Genomic DNA, 17088 nt, shown 5'->3' with positions numbered 1-17088 from the left:
CAAGATTAAATGATTTCGTGTCTCTGTTTCTGTAAAGATGTCTATAGAATTCTGTTGCGGTAGATATGATGTCGCCTCTAGTGTACATTTCTGTATCTTTTTTCCTCAGTCCTTCTATCCATGATGTATTAGTTTTGAGCTTCTTATAGGCCTTCTTTGTACTTCCATTTCTTTGAATATGTTCTTTTATTGTGTCTTTCCTATATCTTTTGTAGTCTGCTTTTATATACTTATTGACTACTTTGTATATTGCGGACAATTCATTTTTCTGACTTCGTGATTTGTTTTTAGTTTTCTGTAGTTCCTTCCTTCTTTTTAGTAGCCTTACTGTACTTGCCGATAGTATTTTATGTTGTTTATTTTCTTCTCTCTTTGGGCGAGCTTGTTTCAAGCTAAAAGTGATAGCCTTTTCTATCATGTCGTAGCAGTATTGTACCGTGGTGTTTTCGCAGCTAGTTGTAGATAGCTGTGATATTAGGGTTTCGTTGAACTTACTTATTTCCTCTTCCCTCTTTAATTTGCTATTTTGGCTGTTTGTAAACTTGGCTCTTGATATTTTTTGTTTGTTTAGTGTTATTGTTGATCTGACTATTCTATGATCGGAATTGTAGTTCAGATTGAGCGTCTCGATGTTTTGGAATATTCTATGTTGGTTACACAAGATAAAATCGATTTCGTTTCTGTATTGTCCGTTAGGAGATCGCCAGGTCCATCTTTTGCTCTGTCTTTTTTTAAAACATGTGTTTATTATCATTAATTTGTGTTGGAGCGCAAACTTTACTAGTCTTTGTCCTCTTTCGTTTCTCTCGCCGTATCCATGTTTTTTAGTAACTAAATATTCGTCAGCTTTGGGGGTTCCAAGCTTGGCGTTGAAGTCACCCATTAATATTATGGTTTTTTGCGCTGTGCCCAAGGCTTTCTCAACTGTAGTGTAAAATTCTTCTATATCAAGGTCGCTTGCCGCTTCTGTTGGTGCATAAACTTGTATAATGGATATTTTATGTCCCTGTATATTTATGTTTAGTGTTGCCACTCGCTCTGTTATGCCATTGAAGCTTATTATGTGTTTTTTGAGAGACTTATTTATAATGAAGCCAACTCCATGTTTGCCAGGGGTTTGCCCTATGTAGCACAGTATAAAATTTTCGTACTCTTCTATTTTATTTCCATGTCTTCTCATTTCAGATATTCCGATGATATCGTATTTAATATCTCTTATAGCCTCTTCAAACTCGAGCAAACGGTCATACGATGAGAGGGTTCGGACGTTGTATGTTGCGATCATTAATTTGTTTTTATGCAAGGTGTTTCCCTGCTCCGTTGGTGTGATCATTGGAGGGTTTTGGTCATACTGTGTGTTGCTGTTAAGTGTTGCTATATTTGTTGCCATATGTATCCTGTTGGATGGAGGGTAGTAGTCGCTGAGCCCCACGGTGACCAGCCGGCTTGGGGTGGTTGGTGCATGTTTTCTTTCGTTGTCCTTTGTTGGTGTTGATCTACAGTTAGCATTGTTTTTGTTCCGGTTGTCGGGGGCAGTTAGTTGTTTTTTGATACCTCTGAAAGTGAGCTAGACCTTCCCCTTGCTATATAATTTAATAAATTAGGTTTTATTACATCCTTTGTATTCGTTGCAGTTGGCATCGTTGCTTTGTTAGGGTTTGACCTCTTTTGTGTAGGTGATATCGGCGAGCCACTCTGTTCCCGCTTCCTTTTTTCACGGCCTTGATCATTTGGTTTCTTAACGATTAGCTTATCATATTTGATATATGCAAAGTTACCCTTGTTTCTTTCTTCCTCTACTTTTGGTTGCAGTTGCTTTCGGGTTTCTAATATGTGTTTCGGGTAGTCTTCTTTTACATAGATCCCAGATGGAAGGCTGGATTTATTTTTAAGTATCAAATGTTTTTTCCAATTTGTCGACAAGGAAACGACAACTGGCCGATTCTTGTTAGTTTGTGCTCCAATTCTGTAAACATTGCTTATTTCTTGGCTGTCTAGATGTAAACCTGTATCTGTTATAATTTCTTTGATATAGTCTACCAGTTCAGATTCCCTTTTTCCCTTTTCTTCAACTCCAAAAAATACCAAATTCTTTTTTCTTTTATCTATTTCCATTTGATCTAGTTTTTGTTCAAGTTTTGCAATCTGAGTTTTTAATTTTTTGTTTTCTTGAATAATTGAATCCATCTTATCATTTATCGCTTCCATAACGTTTGTGGTTACAGCTGATGTTATAGTTAGAGTTTGTTGGTTCAATTTTTCCTCTAATTTTTCCCAAAGCATTTCGATATTTTTATCCATTTTAGGGAAAAGTGGAATTAATAAATTGTAACACCTTTTAATAATTTTTTAAATCTTGCAACACTGCCCGGCACTGCTGCGTAGGTTGGTACTAGATGAGATGTCAGTTGTCAGACGCGAATTACGATTGAATTGTGTAATGGCGGACTATGAACTTTCACTTTTTACTGGGATATCAGAAGTTGTTTCGGGATTGTTTTACGATATAGTTTTTAATCGCACTGTTTTTATAACTGTATTTCTTATCTTTGCACTTTTCTTATAACTTTATTGGTGAATTGTAGTTGTATGTTCAGTATTTTTGTCACTTTTCACTATTTAATTACGGAGCTCAAATTTTGTACGTGTTTACGTTTACGACCAGTCCAGATATGAACTTATTAAACCCATATCTTCTAATCGATATTTTAACATTTTTTTAATTATTTAATACTTTAATTAAAGTAAAGTATTTAACATTAAATTACGGAAATTTTTAATACTTTTATATTGTATAAACATGTGGCCCTAGTATACCTACGTCCACACGTACGTACGTTACGTATAAACGTAGAATTATACGAAAATCATTATTAAGTTTATTAAGAGGTGACAAAGGCTTAATTAAGGAAATAATCTAATAGGTATTTGGTTATACGATATTATTATCAAAACTAATCTTATTTCGGAATACTTTCGCTTCGCTACGTAGAACGGATGAATGAGAAGCAGCTCTAGTATACAAGGCAACCGTGGATGGTGAAATCGGGTTGGATAGGCCGTTAAAAGACCAAATCCAGGACTGTACCAATCCAGTACTAGGGAAGAGACAAATTAAAAGTACCCCTGAGCACAGTGGCGTAACTATACCATCTGGGGTCCGTGGCAAATTCTTTTGATGGGGCCCAATCAGTAAAAATCGTCACGTTGTACTCAGTTTAATTTTAATAAACTTCGACATTATCAGCGAACTCAATTACACGTTGTATATGTCCCACTAATGGCCTTAGGCCTCCTCTCTTAGGCGAGAGGGAATGGTCTGTAGTCCCCACGCTAGCCCAATGCGTATTGGAGACTTCACATTCATCCATAGAACATAATATCTCTTGGGCAGGGGCCCGTGGCATTTTGTCAGCACTGCCACCCTATTGTTACACCACTGCTTGAGCATGTCATGAATGTCATGAAAGTGTCAGCGAGAGAGGTATGTCAGCGTAGCAAATGGAGAGCCATAGTCTCTTCCTACCCCTTCGGAAAAAGGCGTGAAAATATAAATAAAATTAATCTAATTGCCGTCATAATAAAAGTGTTAACAAAATACTATTATTTATCAATGTGAATTTTGAGTAAAATATACAATACCAAGTGTGTATTTCGTAACAATATGTCAAATAAGTCATAACAAAGTTTTGTATTTAGCCCTAGAACAAAGAATCTCCGACATTAAAATATCACTTTGACATTAATTACTGTCCTCACTCTGTAATTACTCAGAATCAGCTGTCTTATTCAATAATATTTAGTTTTTGTAGTAATGAAGGCTGTATATAGTAATAGCATAATTATTTTTTGTAGGACATAGAGGCTGTTATGAATAGGTAGCGTCCGTAGCGTTCTTTCATTACTGGCGAAAATGTACTTTTAATTTCTTTAAATTACGTGTCAAAATTGACGTAATAGTGTTGACACCATAAGGGTAATCTAGCACTGCAGCGACCTCAAATCTCTCGTCTCAGTCCGCACAGACTATTTATTTATTTATTTATGTCGTAATACTTAAGGACTTGAGCCAACAGATAAAAATTTCTAGACAAATCTAAATCTTAAATTTACTGTTATTTGTTTCAAAATATTTAATAATTACTTAAACTCCAGACCTGTATTCCCAACGTGGGGCCCATCTCCCACAGGAGGGCCACTTGATTATTGGGGGATATCCAAAAATTTATTAGATTTATATGGAATTGGAATTTCAGTTTATCATTATATATTTTTTTTTAAATACATAGTTTGCTTCGTAACAATTTCCTAGCCTTTCCTTTCTTAGTAAACAATTATTTTTTTGATATAACAAATTATTATGTATGTTACAGGGCATAAGAACTTCTCGATATATGACAAATGAAACAGATGACACACACATAGACAACAATGTCTAAACCATACATTTGTAAAGTAGGTCGCTTAAATATCGAAATTTATGAAAAAGTCATTACATTTAATACACTTTAATAAAGGGTAATTTTAACTTATTCAACACCTTTGGTTCTTTAAAAACGCAAATTACAGTACTTTAAGGAAATTATATAGAAAGGTGCTTACGTAAGTGACATTGTCTATGATAAAATATGCATAACCATTTTCCAAAGACAATTTTATTTTTTATTGGAAAATAATATACCTTTTTTAGTTTATTGTTGGATAGTTTTTTTGTTTTATGTTGCGTAACGCCTCGTGGGGAATTTCGTTTTTTTCAGTATTTTTATTTTCTGATCGTAGTTCTCGCAAAACTTTTGACACCAATGTCACAGATGATACCAAAGATAGATCTACTACACATTCCGAAAGATTATTTCTTGCTTAAGTAAGTAGCTTTCTTTCTTACATTCTTGTACTACATTATGTTTTCTCATCATTTTCCTTATATCTAATAATTTGTATGTTAAAATATAAAATAAAGGTAATATAAAAAACTCACCATCTTTCGGAGGACTCGCGCATTGGGGGGCATAGGAACCTAAATGATACCCATAGGTATTCTGGTGCATGGGAGGGAAAGGGTAACCTAACGATCTAGGACTGGGGAATCCCGACGCTTCATGGGGGTTCTGTTGCCCCCCCGGACTCCCGAAATGGTGGGGATGCTGGTAGCCCCCCTTGAACCCATACCCGTGCTGTTGGAGCTCGATGAACGCGGACTTAGATGAGACATTCGTGGGGGTGGAGTTGGCGGAGTTCGAGATGTCGTGGGGGGTTTGCGTGCCCCCCAAATGGTGGTGCTGGTGCTCCAACGCCTCCTGGGTGGTCATGGCTGGTTGGGGGGTTGATGGGCCCCCCCCGTCCGCGGACTGGGGAGGCCCGAAGGGATCTGAGAAACTCAGCGTGGCCGGTTTTGTGTTTGGGGATTGAATTCGGGTAATTTTGAAAGATTTCGGATGCTCTGTTGATATTTTGACCGCTTTGTGAGCCTGAAAAGAGATAATCAGTGTTAATTTTTATTTATTTATTAAAGTTTACCACATTATACATAGTAGGTACTAAATCTACGGTATATGTTACAAACTCTTTTATCTAAAATTTATGACAATTTAAGTAATCGATTTTAATAAATGCTTTTATTAAAACCGATCAGCCCATTACCGAATATATCAAGTTCCGGATAGCTACTAACTCTACGATCAACCCTATTTTTTTTTGTTAATTAAAAACTTTATGACTTGAACTCTGTCTGAGAGAAATTGACAGAAAAACCTAAATAGTTTTCATTCCGGAAAACTCTTAGTCTCTGGGGTAGCATAGCAAAATGTTCCATGTTGGTATTGTACTAAAAAGGTTAAAAAAATAAATCAGTAACCTTTTTTTTTTAGGTCTCAGATTTCCGTATCTGTTTCATGATCATTTGTTAATTTAATAGGCAAGTAGGTAATCAGCCTCCTGTGCCTGACACACGCCGTCGACTTTTTGGGTCTAAGACATGTCCATTTCATTTTCCTTCACCGTTCGAGCAAATGTGAAATGCGCACAAAGAAAGTCAATTGGTGCACAGCCGGGGATCAAACCTACGACCTCAGGGGTGAGAGTCGCACGCTGTAGACACTAGGGCAACACTGCTGTAGTACTAAAAAGGTAGGCTAAGTGAAATCACATTAAGGAGAAACCTTTGCGGGGGCAGCTAGTATTAACTATATGTATTAAAACATCTAAAGAATAACAAGATGTAGTAACAAGAATTCTCATCAAACTGTGTTGAATATTCTTGACCACGCCCACCGGGGTCAGAGGTCGGTAAAACAATTTGTATGGCGACCGGTTCACAAAGTCTATGGATTTTTTATTACAGCGTTAAAACTAATTGGTATTAGACATTTACTTGATGAATGGAGTTTTCTAGCCAAAATGTTCTGCCACACGTGGGTTTTAGATTTGAGGACTTCAGAGTCCAGACCTAGCAGTCTGTCAGTGGCGTAGCTACCAAGAGGCTAGGCGGGGCAGTGCCCCGGGGCCCAAACAAAACCGCATCAAGCCTGGATTTAAACGAAGTCATTGATACTTTTGCGAAAACTAAAGCTAGGATTTTTTTTTAATATAATTGTTATTTAGTCAGTTGGTAGGCCCGACCTTTATATAATAGACCCTTGAATCTTCTGTATTTCATTTTATTCGCCAAACCTACATCAAATATTAATTGTAATTTATGATGTTACTATTTATTATTTTTAATAACTTGCCCTGCACAAATAAGAGCTTACGTAGCTTAGCATTTTTAAATTATTTGTATATTTCATATTTTAATTTGATAAAACCTAATCAGTTTACATAGCAGTGGGGCCCCATTTTTTAATTTGCCCCAGGGCCCTTGGTCACCTAGCTACGCCACTGAGTCTGTCAGTGTCAATGTGTCAATGTCAGTTCGTGTTTGACATACGGGAGTCACACTTGTAATTCTCGACTGTAACCTTTGCGGGTTCACTTCACAGTACTACGAAGAAATTTATTTACTTGCTTGCAACGCATTCGCGAGCCCTCTGCCATGGAGTGTTTATGGCTATCACTTAACATCTGGTCAGCCTCCTGCCCGTTTGCCCCCTCTATATAGAAAAGTTACACAAGGACAGAGACGCATATACACAAGACTAAGGTAAGATTCCGAAACAGGATTTTGACATTCTGGCTAATGAAAGAAGATAACGAAAAAGCGTGGCAAATTCAAAAAATTTTATTGTATTTTTATGGTATTTTTTGTGGATTAAACTTACTTGATATTTGATTTTATTTTTTCGTTGATAGTAACTGTATTTCTATGAAATTAAATACTATACGTATTTAGTATTTTACTATTGATACTTATAATGACTAGTATTGCATGGAAAACTAAAACTATATTTATTATAAAACACAACTTTATTCGGAATAATCAAAATCAGAATCCAAAAAATCAATAAAACAAAGTTCAGGTTATTATACCTGTTAACTATTCGGAAAAAATATATAATAGAAATAAAAATGAAGTATCAAGACCATAAATCATACTAAGCTAAAAAATTCAATGACATTCTGTGTTGCCATCCGAAAGTTTTCAAATAATTCAATTATCATCTTTCATTAGCCAGACTCTAGAAGATTTTTACGAGCTGTCAACATTTTTTTCTCTATGAAGTTTGACGTATTTGACAGCGCTTGACGAGATTGTGATTGTAACTTAAGGTACGAATAGGACCACACATGGTTTAGGTATGACAAGTCGGGTCCCGAACCCAGGACCCCTAGTTATATGATGACCCCCTGATGGCGGCTTAAGGATCCCTAAAAAACTAATTGGAATCGGCGTTCAAAGATCCATTTCTCACAACGCGAGAAAAGTTAGACCAAAACAGGAATAAAACAATAAAAAACCCTTTCGGCAAGTTTTAATTAGTGCTATCCTTTTTTATCCCTTTGGAAATGTATGTTTGTCTCATTTCTTTGGTCTTTCGCCGCGCGGCGCTTAGCACAGTTTAGTTAGACAGTTGGTTTATTAAGATAAAAATTTAGACACGAATTAAGTTCATTTTATGAAACACTTTGTTTGAAGCTGGGTAACAACTGGCTTTAATTGTTTAAACCATGAGCTTATAACATTAGGGGTAGTGGGGTTGCGACGCTGGATTAACAAATAACTAACTTCACTTATAAGTTCGTAAATCTAAGTGACAATATGTTATTGGACATTATCGGAAACGAGAATGTTTAATTACAATTTATGGGTGTGGTAAAAACAAAAGGACTCATTTTGGATATAAATAACTTAAACTTAACATATAAATGTTACATTACCTACTCGTGTCCAATGTTTAACAATTATCATATTATTAATTATTATTATTACTATGTACATAATAAAACCCCGATTAATCAATCATTACAAGAGTAGTTTTATATTTTTTTCTTATTATCCTCTTAGCTTGCTTCAGCACCAAATTTCTCTATCAATGGCTTTCTATCTCTGTTCGCTTCTAACGCTTCTATTTCTCCTTCCCTTGATCCTTTCTATCTAAGAATCCTAAGCATCCGCTTACATTTATTAATGTCTTATTTAAGTTAGTAAGTTATTTACAAACTTTTTATAGAAGTTGAACTGTGGATGTCCAGACGTTTAAATTAACAGCGACTGTTTTAATTAATCTGTGACTAAGGTCGGGTCAAACCGTTTTGTTTTTTTATCTGTTTGTTGATTGCTCATGCCCGTAATAATAATGTTTAAAACCAATTAATTGGTGTAAATTTTTATTGGGAATTATCGTCTGTCATTGGTTTTGTGAATCAATTTGAAATTGTTTACTTTAATAATTTTTAATAATCAACACTCAGAATTTTACTCGATTTAAACGCGTTTAAATGTCTTACAAATAAGGACATTTTTTATGTTGCAAAGGGCAGAAGGCTCACCTGATGTTAAGTGATACCGCCCAGGAGCACTCACATTGCAAGTGCGTTGCCGGCCTTTTAAGAAATGGTACGCTCTTTGAAGGACCCTAAGTCGAATAGATTCGGAAATACTTCAAAAAAGCTATTATTTATGTATCAAAATGTTTAACTATGAATGCGAATAAAATTTGACACAAGCTTTAAAAAAATAATCTATGGTTAAACTAAGTGAATCCAAGTAAAAATATAAGTACAAGAGATTCGCGTGATTGTCGATGGTCATGCAAAGATAATCAAATGGGACAAGGTAAAGCTTGATGTGGGCTTAATCTTACATTGTCTATGGACACGACATTCACGTAGGCCTTTGAGACTCGAATTATACTTTATCACTTTCTAACATTAACAAAAAGACACTGGAGTGATAAGGACAAAATATGTATGAACATTTGCTCCAATTCGTACTCTTAATTTTTTATTTCAGTATATTAAAGCAGTGTTTGTGGCTTCAGCGTGCGAGTCTCATCCCTGAGGTCGAAGGTTCGATCCCCGGCTGTGCACCAATGGACTCTTCACTTGCCTTAGACCCAAAAAGTCGACGGCCTGTGTCACAAGAGGCTGATCACCTACTTGCCTATTAGATTGTTAAGGTTGTAGCGCCACTGATTTATTTTTTATTTCCATGTATTTTAATTGTCAACACAAAGACATCATTTAACATTATGAACCTAACTTAATTAGTAATTTAAACCTAAACTAATTTATTTCAAAGGACATTTCAAAGAAACTGTCCATTAACACTTCTTACAGCCTCTATTAAGGGAAAGACTCTGTTCTTGTAAGATTTTCACTTAAGACTAAGTTAGAATTAAATAAGTTAGAATTCCTTTGCTTAGAATAAGGAAACAAATATGTCCTTACTAAACAAACAAACAAAAATCATTTATTCATATAGGTAACACAATGTACACAATGAACGTCAAAAAAAATACATTAAATGCTTCTAATTTTACATTTACTGCCAGTTCTCAAATCAAGGGCGTAGAACGGAAGAGAAGAACTATCTAAACTCTCCGCCACGCTTTTTAATCGCCAAGTTTTTTGTTTTACACAACGTCTGTAAGGAGCTGCAACCATTACGCCATGTTCCACATGACATCTTAAGTAATTAATAATAATAAAATACCTACTAAGACGGTTAGGTATAGGTAAAAACTCGACCTGCGACACTTTGTAACCAACGCATGCTGATTTTTTTTTCAGAGAGATCCAGCAAGTTCAGAAAGACTTATTGTATCTGGCAAAGAAGAGTGCACCAGGCCTCGAGGCCGATCCTTGCTGGACCTATCAACTAAAGACCCTTACAGGTCTTTCCCATGTGCAATACTTGCAAGACATGGGAGCGTGGAATTTGTGAGCGCGACTGAAGAAGCATGTTGGTAATGAAGTACCGTGCTAGATTCGTGTGTTATCTGTATCATTTCTATCTCGATATCAAACCTCCATACGCCATCATAACCAATAGAGGCGCTTAAAAACATTTAATTCCTAGACATATACAACCTTTTTATTCCAATTAGTAAGTCGAATTCCATTTTCAAAAATTCAATTCTTATTGATCGAATTATTTTAATTCGCTGTCCACTCGACTTATTTATGGCCCTAAACCCTAGATCACTTAAGGTACTTGGCTCAATGAGCCATGTCGTTCTGTAAAGGGAGACGGGTTCCCACGTTTGTTTGATTCGCTTTTGTTTTACGATTGATTCTTAGTATTTAATATGGCGCCTGCAGGTTATTAGACTATGAATCCTTTGGCATTAACCCTTTGAAGCTGGTGAATTGTAATACATTCCCGCCATCTGATACGTAAATTGAATTGTCATTTGTCAAGACAACTGACATTCCAAAAAACAACTTGACAAATTAGTAAAACGCAAATCTATTTGAATTTCGAACAGCTATCGTGTCATTAAAACCGATTGCATGTTCTTAAATCTGGTATTAATTAACAAAGATAATAAAAATACGAATTAATATTTTTTTCTAAACGTTCGCGTGCTATTCAGTTTATGATCGAAAATATAGGATTCGATACGCTATAACTAATCTGTGAGAGTACCGTTGGGCGGGCTATTTGATCTTTCTCAAGTTTAATTTAATTAACCATTACAGTTCGATTTGAAGTTTTGTTGAAGGTCGAATTTTAAAATAGGAATTCTTAATTCCAAAAGATGTTAGTTCCGGGCCGGCTATTCTATTTTTATAGGTTATTCCCGATCGTAGATTTTAAAAAAGAAGATTCCTCTACATCTATGTCCTTAATCAATTTATACGAAAGCAGGTTTTCTGATCTCTGTGACTAATACGCGTCTACTATTTTTGGGTCTAGATATCGGTTTCCTCACGATGTTAAGAAAATTTCATCGCCCAATCTCAGGGATTAGACTCGCTTGAATACTAGATCAAAGTTTAGGTATAGTATTAGTATAATCTGTATTAACAAATAGGTGGTGTCATCTGTCAATGTAAGTATGCAATTCAAAGAGACAGCTGGTGTGAAACATAATAAGTAGGTACTATAAATCCAATTAGGAAATGATTAAGTACTAAATACAAGAATTATTCTATTACTCATATGACATTCGCTAACCAAAATATTTCCCCCATACAGTGTCCAAAAAACGTGTAATTTCTTCAAGTGTTAATTACAAATATTATTACCGGTGTCGCATGTCATTGGCAGCCATTTTGAATACGTATTGACAGCCCTATTGTAATGGCGTCCTGTCGCGAATAATCAAAACAATGTTAATTTTAATAACTTTAAATCTGTTTGGAAAATCGATCTAAATTAGTTTTTAGAGATACTTTAATTATAAACATGAACAGCTATTGATATAATCAATAAAATATTAATTAAAATCATTTTCTGCTTAGTCTAGCGTGTAACAGCGTCTACATTATTTATAATATTAATATATTCTTTTACAATTAATTATTACGCTAACAACTATATCTAAATTAAAAAATAGCAATCACATACAACCTCTTTGATTGATTTAAAGTACTTAAATGGTGTTCTTAAATTCGTCATCGTAGAACTGACATTGACATTTAGCTATTCTCTATTGTAAGCTGTAGAACAGTTATTTGTAATTGCCCAGAAACAAAAATGAAAACATATATTCTTTAAAAATATTTTTCCGTAAACCAACCTGTTATCGAAGCATTAAACTAGTACTACATAGTATTAGGAATGTTTTACTAACGTTAGGAATATTTAAATAATCCAAAATGTCCGTCAATAATAAATGACATAAGCAAACTGTTTGTCAAAATACACAGATCACTAAAATTCTTAAATTTGTACAACTGCCACTGTTTAACAGCAATAAAATGTAAATTACCATAATATAAGCATATTAATAACTAATTACAAAGATTATAAATTACCGATTACAATTTACAATGTATCGTATGTCCGTCTCTTTCTTCCGCAGGTGCAATATAAAAACGTTGGTATTTTGATAAATAATCGATAATTTACGATATTTTGGCGCAAAAAATTGCTATCATAATGCAATTTTACATTAAGCGACGGTAAAACTTTACGATAATAAAAGTTTTTAGGAAATTTAAAGAAAATATGCACGTGAATTTAAATGTTATTTGTAATATTCGTGTATGACATCTGCTTTTTATGGCTTTTATAACTCGACTAAGGGTTTTATTATTCCCAACGAAACGTAATTTTTAAAGGAAATAAGAATCTTGTTTATGCTAGCTAGCCTACACCGTCAATTGTCAAGTGATATACGTTCGAGAAACGCTAGGCTTTTAGAGACACTTGTACAAATTTACGTTAAAAAGCCAATTAAAAGTCACACCGAAGCAAACTTAAAAAAAAACTAACACGGGTTTTCGAGAAAATATCAACAAGAGAGGGCTTTTTAAAGATTCTTAAAGAAGAGAGTAAAAATTGGGAAGATTTCATTTCAAAATATATATAATTTGTAGCTGTTTCTCTCAGTGTGTGGTAATGTTATCGTTTCGATTTTTGTATTAATTTTAACATTAGTTTATAAGGAATCTAAAGTTTGTACTGTGGCCCTTCAGGTACCTACTAAGGTTTTTTGGTGTTTCCGGACTGTGAAGTAAATCATCCTAAGGAAATTGCCTTAGACCCAAAAAGTCGACGGCATCAAGCACAGGAGGCTGATCACCTACTTGCCTATTAGATCGACTAGTGACAACAGAAATCTGAGGCCCAGACCTAAAAAGGTTGTAGCGCCATTGAATTATTTTTATTTATTAAATATCCAATTCTGTGGATTTATTAAACACTTTAATAAATCTTTATTAGATGATGTGCTATATTTTCTAAGATTTCAGTTGCGTGAGATAGCAATCATTTTAGCAGACAGGCAAAAAGTGTTGCTCTGCTCATTATGTTTTTATCGTCGGTGAATGTCACTGTGTACCTATCCATTAAATTATACAAGAAATTGCATTTCTATATTCGGGTACAGTATGCCCATAGACTGAATAAATTCATTGTAATATTATCTATGGACAAATTTTAATCTGTTACACACACTTTTTACACAGGATACAACAAGTGTGTGGTTTATTGAAGGGCACGCTTGTCCAGGTGTTGTGTGTTTAATCGCCGCTTAAATTTACCGTCTAGGGTAGATGGAAGAGGAAAGGAGTTCTACTCTTTTCATTTCATAAGAAACGACGTACCAAATCGAGCAGCGCCTGGGGATGTCGACAACGAAGGGGTGAAACTCCAGCGTGGTTCTTTTTTCCTGTTATTAACAACCAGCGCGGGAAAGTTGTTGATAAACATGGCGTAGGTATGTAGGGGAGACCGGGTACAAACGTAACGGCGGGTCGAAAGTAACAAATGCTCTCTAGATTCATCCAAAAAAATAAATAAATAAAAAAAATGAGGAAGGGTACAAAAGTAACATAGTCCTATGGGTACAAAAGTAACAAGTTACTGTTGTCCCCGCAATGATTTAATTACCTTTACTCCAACAGAATGCCGCGACAACGCATAAGAACAACTACACGACACATAAGTGTATAGAAAAGCGGCGGATAATTTTTTTTCTGAAAGGTGGCACGATAGTCAAATGGCTGGTAATGAATGGTAGACGGGTTTTTTAAAACGGCACCCGAGCCTCTGTTTGAGATCTCAGAGTTTCAACGAACATAATGTGAGCAAATTTTTTGATAATCTTGCCGAGGTAATTGATAGGTACAAATTTGAGCCAAAAGATATCTGGAATATGGATAAGACAGGGGTCCACTGTCCAAAAACTTAGCACGATTATTGCTCAAAAAGGAACTGAACAAGTAGGTGCAGTAACCTCAGCAGAACGTGGAAGATTAGTAACTGTTGCTGTTGTGATTAATGCTCAAGGAGGACACATACCTCCTTTTTTCGTATTCCCATTGAAACAATTCCAAGACCACATGATACTTGAGGGTCCTGTTGGTTGTGCCGGAGCTGGCAATGCTAGTGGATGGATGCAGAATGCAGAACTTTTACTTTTTACATAAATACTTGTTGATAATAAACAAGTATTACATATAATATTGTATTAATTACCAACCTCTTCTTCTTGTTACTTTCGACCCACAACGTGTTACTTTCGACCTGCCTACGTGGTCGAAAGTAACAACTGACGTTTTTTTTTTAACTCTCTGTTATTCATATAAAACACACCATAGTAAAATAAATCGAGCTGCTAGTGTAAAGAACATAAACTGAATTTATATATGGTTATATTAATTTAATGATAATATTAAAACCTAGCCACAAATCAAGTGTGAAGTACAAAGTGTTACTTTTGTACCCGGTCTCCCCTATTACGATAAATTTAACGTGACAAAACTAAAAAATAATCGTGGCTAAAGGAAAAAAAATCAAATAAGTCGTTTGTTTTTGTCTTTTGATGTCGGGAAATTGATTTTAAACCCAACAAGTGATCAATTTTATTAAAGAGCCGACAACATAAAGGTCATTTGATAAAATAAAGTAAAATTGCATTAAGTTTAACATTATTTCCAGTCGATCGGAATCTTCTGACATTTGCGGATTTTTGCATTGACATAATTATAATTGATTTGTGGGTCGAAGAAAGCGGCCGCGCAGAACTGGTTATTTTGCGAATTAAATAATATTTATAAATTTTACGGCATTAATAAAGGTGGTAATTAAAATTTTACGATTCGTTAGTGTAGCTTTTTGATACGGAATAAAAATTTTAAATTGTCTATGATCATTTACTTAGAAATTTTTATGTTCGAACGAGACAGGCGGAAACTACTAAACGGGGAAAATTTATTTTATTATGTGGATATAACTAGTAATGACGGTTGTTTTTTAAATTATATTTTACTATCGTGTAAAACCTCTTTCGTGCAGAAATGTATTGCTACTGATTTGACAGCTTTTCTGAAAAAAAAATTTTAATGGTATTCTATTTGGAGCGATTCGAATCGTCAACGACCTGTCACTTTCCGAGCGGCTTGATCCCTTGGCGTTGCGTAGAGATGTGGGTTGTCTCTGCATCATCTACCGCATACAATGGAGTGTTCAGAGACGTTCGGATTAATACCTGCAGCTGAGTTTCATCATCGGACGTAACGCAAAATATAAAATTCCACCCGTACCATCTCGACGTCCGTCGTTCCACAACTGAGCGTTTTTTAAGGCATTTTTAGACGCGCACCACACACTCAAATAGATATTTGCTTAATAGTACCGATTTTTTAACCATCATTGTCACGGGCTACTTTTAGTTAGATGTACCTAATTCAATCGTTTTTGAGTTAATAAACGCATTGTAAGCCTTAAAGTTTGATTTTGTTTTAATATTTTTCATTGGCGAATTATATTAAATTTAATTGAAACGTACCTACAGTCGAAACTTTCAAGAATCTAGAAAAAATTACTTGCAGTAAAAAAATCATTAAATGGCGGAAGCTTTACAGTCCTGGCATAAAAACTAATAAAAAATATCTATAGGCGGCATCATTAAAAATTTCTCACGTTTTGACATTTACGTTTCCCGCCATTCGTCATATGCCAATCTTGTCCGCCATTTTGTCATTAGCCTAACATGGTAACTAGAACGCGGCTCTATCAGTAGGAAAATGGCGATTGAGACGTAATATTGAAATTGTATAGTGCGTAATTATTACACGCGTTATTTACGATAAGTAAAAACAATATATACACGCTATTCACTGAAAAATATGTGAATTATGCATCAATCACACGGTTAAACTATGTTTTCTTAACCAGATAAGTGTTGGATTCTTAACAAAAAGATTGTTTGCCCAAATGTCTATACGAGAACAGATTAAAAAATGATCACGCAACATTTTATTTAAGTGTTGCCTATGGCAAAAATACCTATATTATGGCACATTACTGATCAGCCCCTTAAAAAATCGAAATAGGGTTGCCTAACCATGCTTTTGAGTAGAATCCAAAGGCAATTATTTAACATTATTTCAGAGTTAAGATTTAACTAATCCATTACGAAATAAGCATTAAGTTTGAACCATTTGCAATTCTTTTATTAATAAAAACAATTAGAACCGCATTTTCAACAATGCAAGTTACCACAGACCATCTGATATTGACAGATGTTACATTATTGCAATATTTCCATGTAGCTACTTTGTGTTGTTCCACGTATCAATATTTATATTATTATTATCATTAAAGTTTTTGTCAATTTGGCCTCTGTTTTTCTCTAAGTCCAGTCTTCTATGCGAGAGATATATCGAGTAATGCGCGTGCGTAGACCCATAACCCTATGTCCCGATGGAACGGTTGTCCGACACGACTGGAGTATGACAGCACGAGTATACTTTAGGTTCTTAGACACGGTGTTGGTCAAACATCATAAGTTATTCTGAATCCCGTGAGATATAATACGTAAAACGAACAGACGGTGCGTTGCCTTTGATTGTAAATTGTCAATAGCATCTGTGGTCTAAAAGCTTCATTATCTAACCAGATAGGTTAGGTTTTAATCTAAACCATGACAGATTTGCAATTATTAATGGAGATATTTCAGTGATTTGTCAAAAGTTTGTACCTATAAAAACTACTTAGTTAAGATGTATACATAGTCAGCTCTATGAAAAAACAAA

The 17088-nt window shown here is 34.9% G+C and overlaps 1 protein-coding gene across 4 annotated transcripts in view; it reads right to left on the bottom strand.

Moving 5' to 3' along the window:
- LOC125055109 (homeotic protein distal-less) overlaps positions 1 to 17088 on the bottom strand; it is a 91961-nt gene that overhangs the window by 69555 nt on the left and 5318 nt on the right. For all 4 annotated transcript variants that reach the window (XM_047657353.1, XM_047657355.1, XM_047657354.1 and 1 more), the window contains exon 2: positions 4979 to 5468. In XM_047657353.1, coding sequence (XP_047513309.1) covers positions 4979 to 5309 — 331 coding nt within the window. In that variant the 5' untranslated portion in view covers positions 5310 to 5468. The remainder of the gene's footprint in view (positions 1 to 4978; positions 5469 to 17088) is intronic.

Source organism: Pieris napi, chromosome 13 (assembly GCF_905475465.1).
Source record: "Pieris napi chromosome 13, ilPieNapi1.2, whole genome shotgun sequence".
Classification (NCBI taxonomy): domain Eukaryota; kingdom Metazoa; phylum Arthropoda; class Insecta; order Lepidoptera; family Pieridae; genus Pieris; species Pieris napi.
Note: the sequence above shows the minus strand (reverse complement) of the source record. Positions and strands in the feature narration are given on the sequence as shown.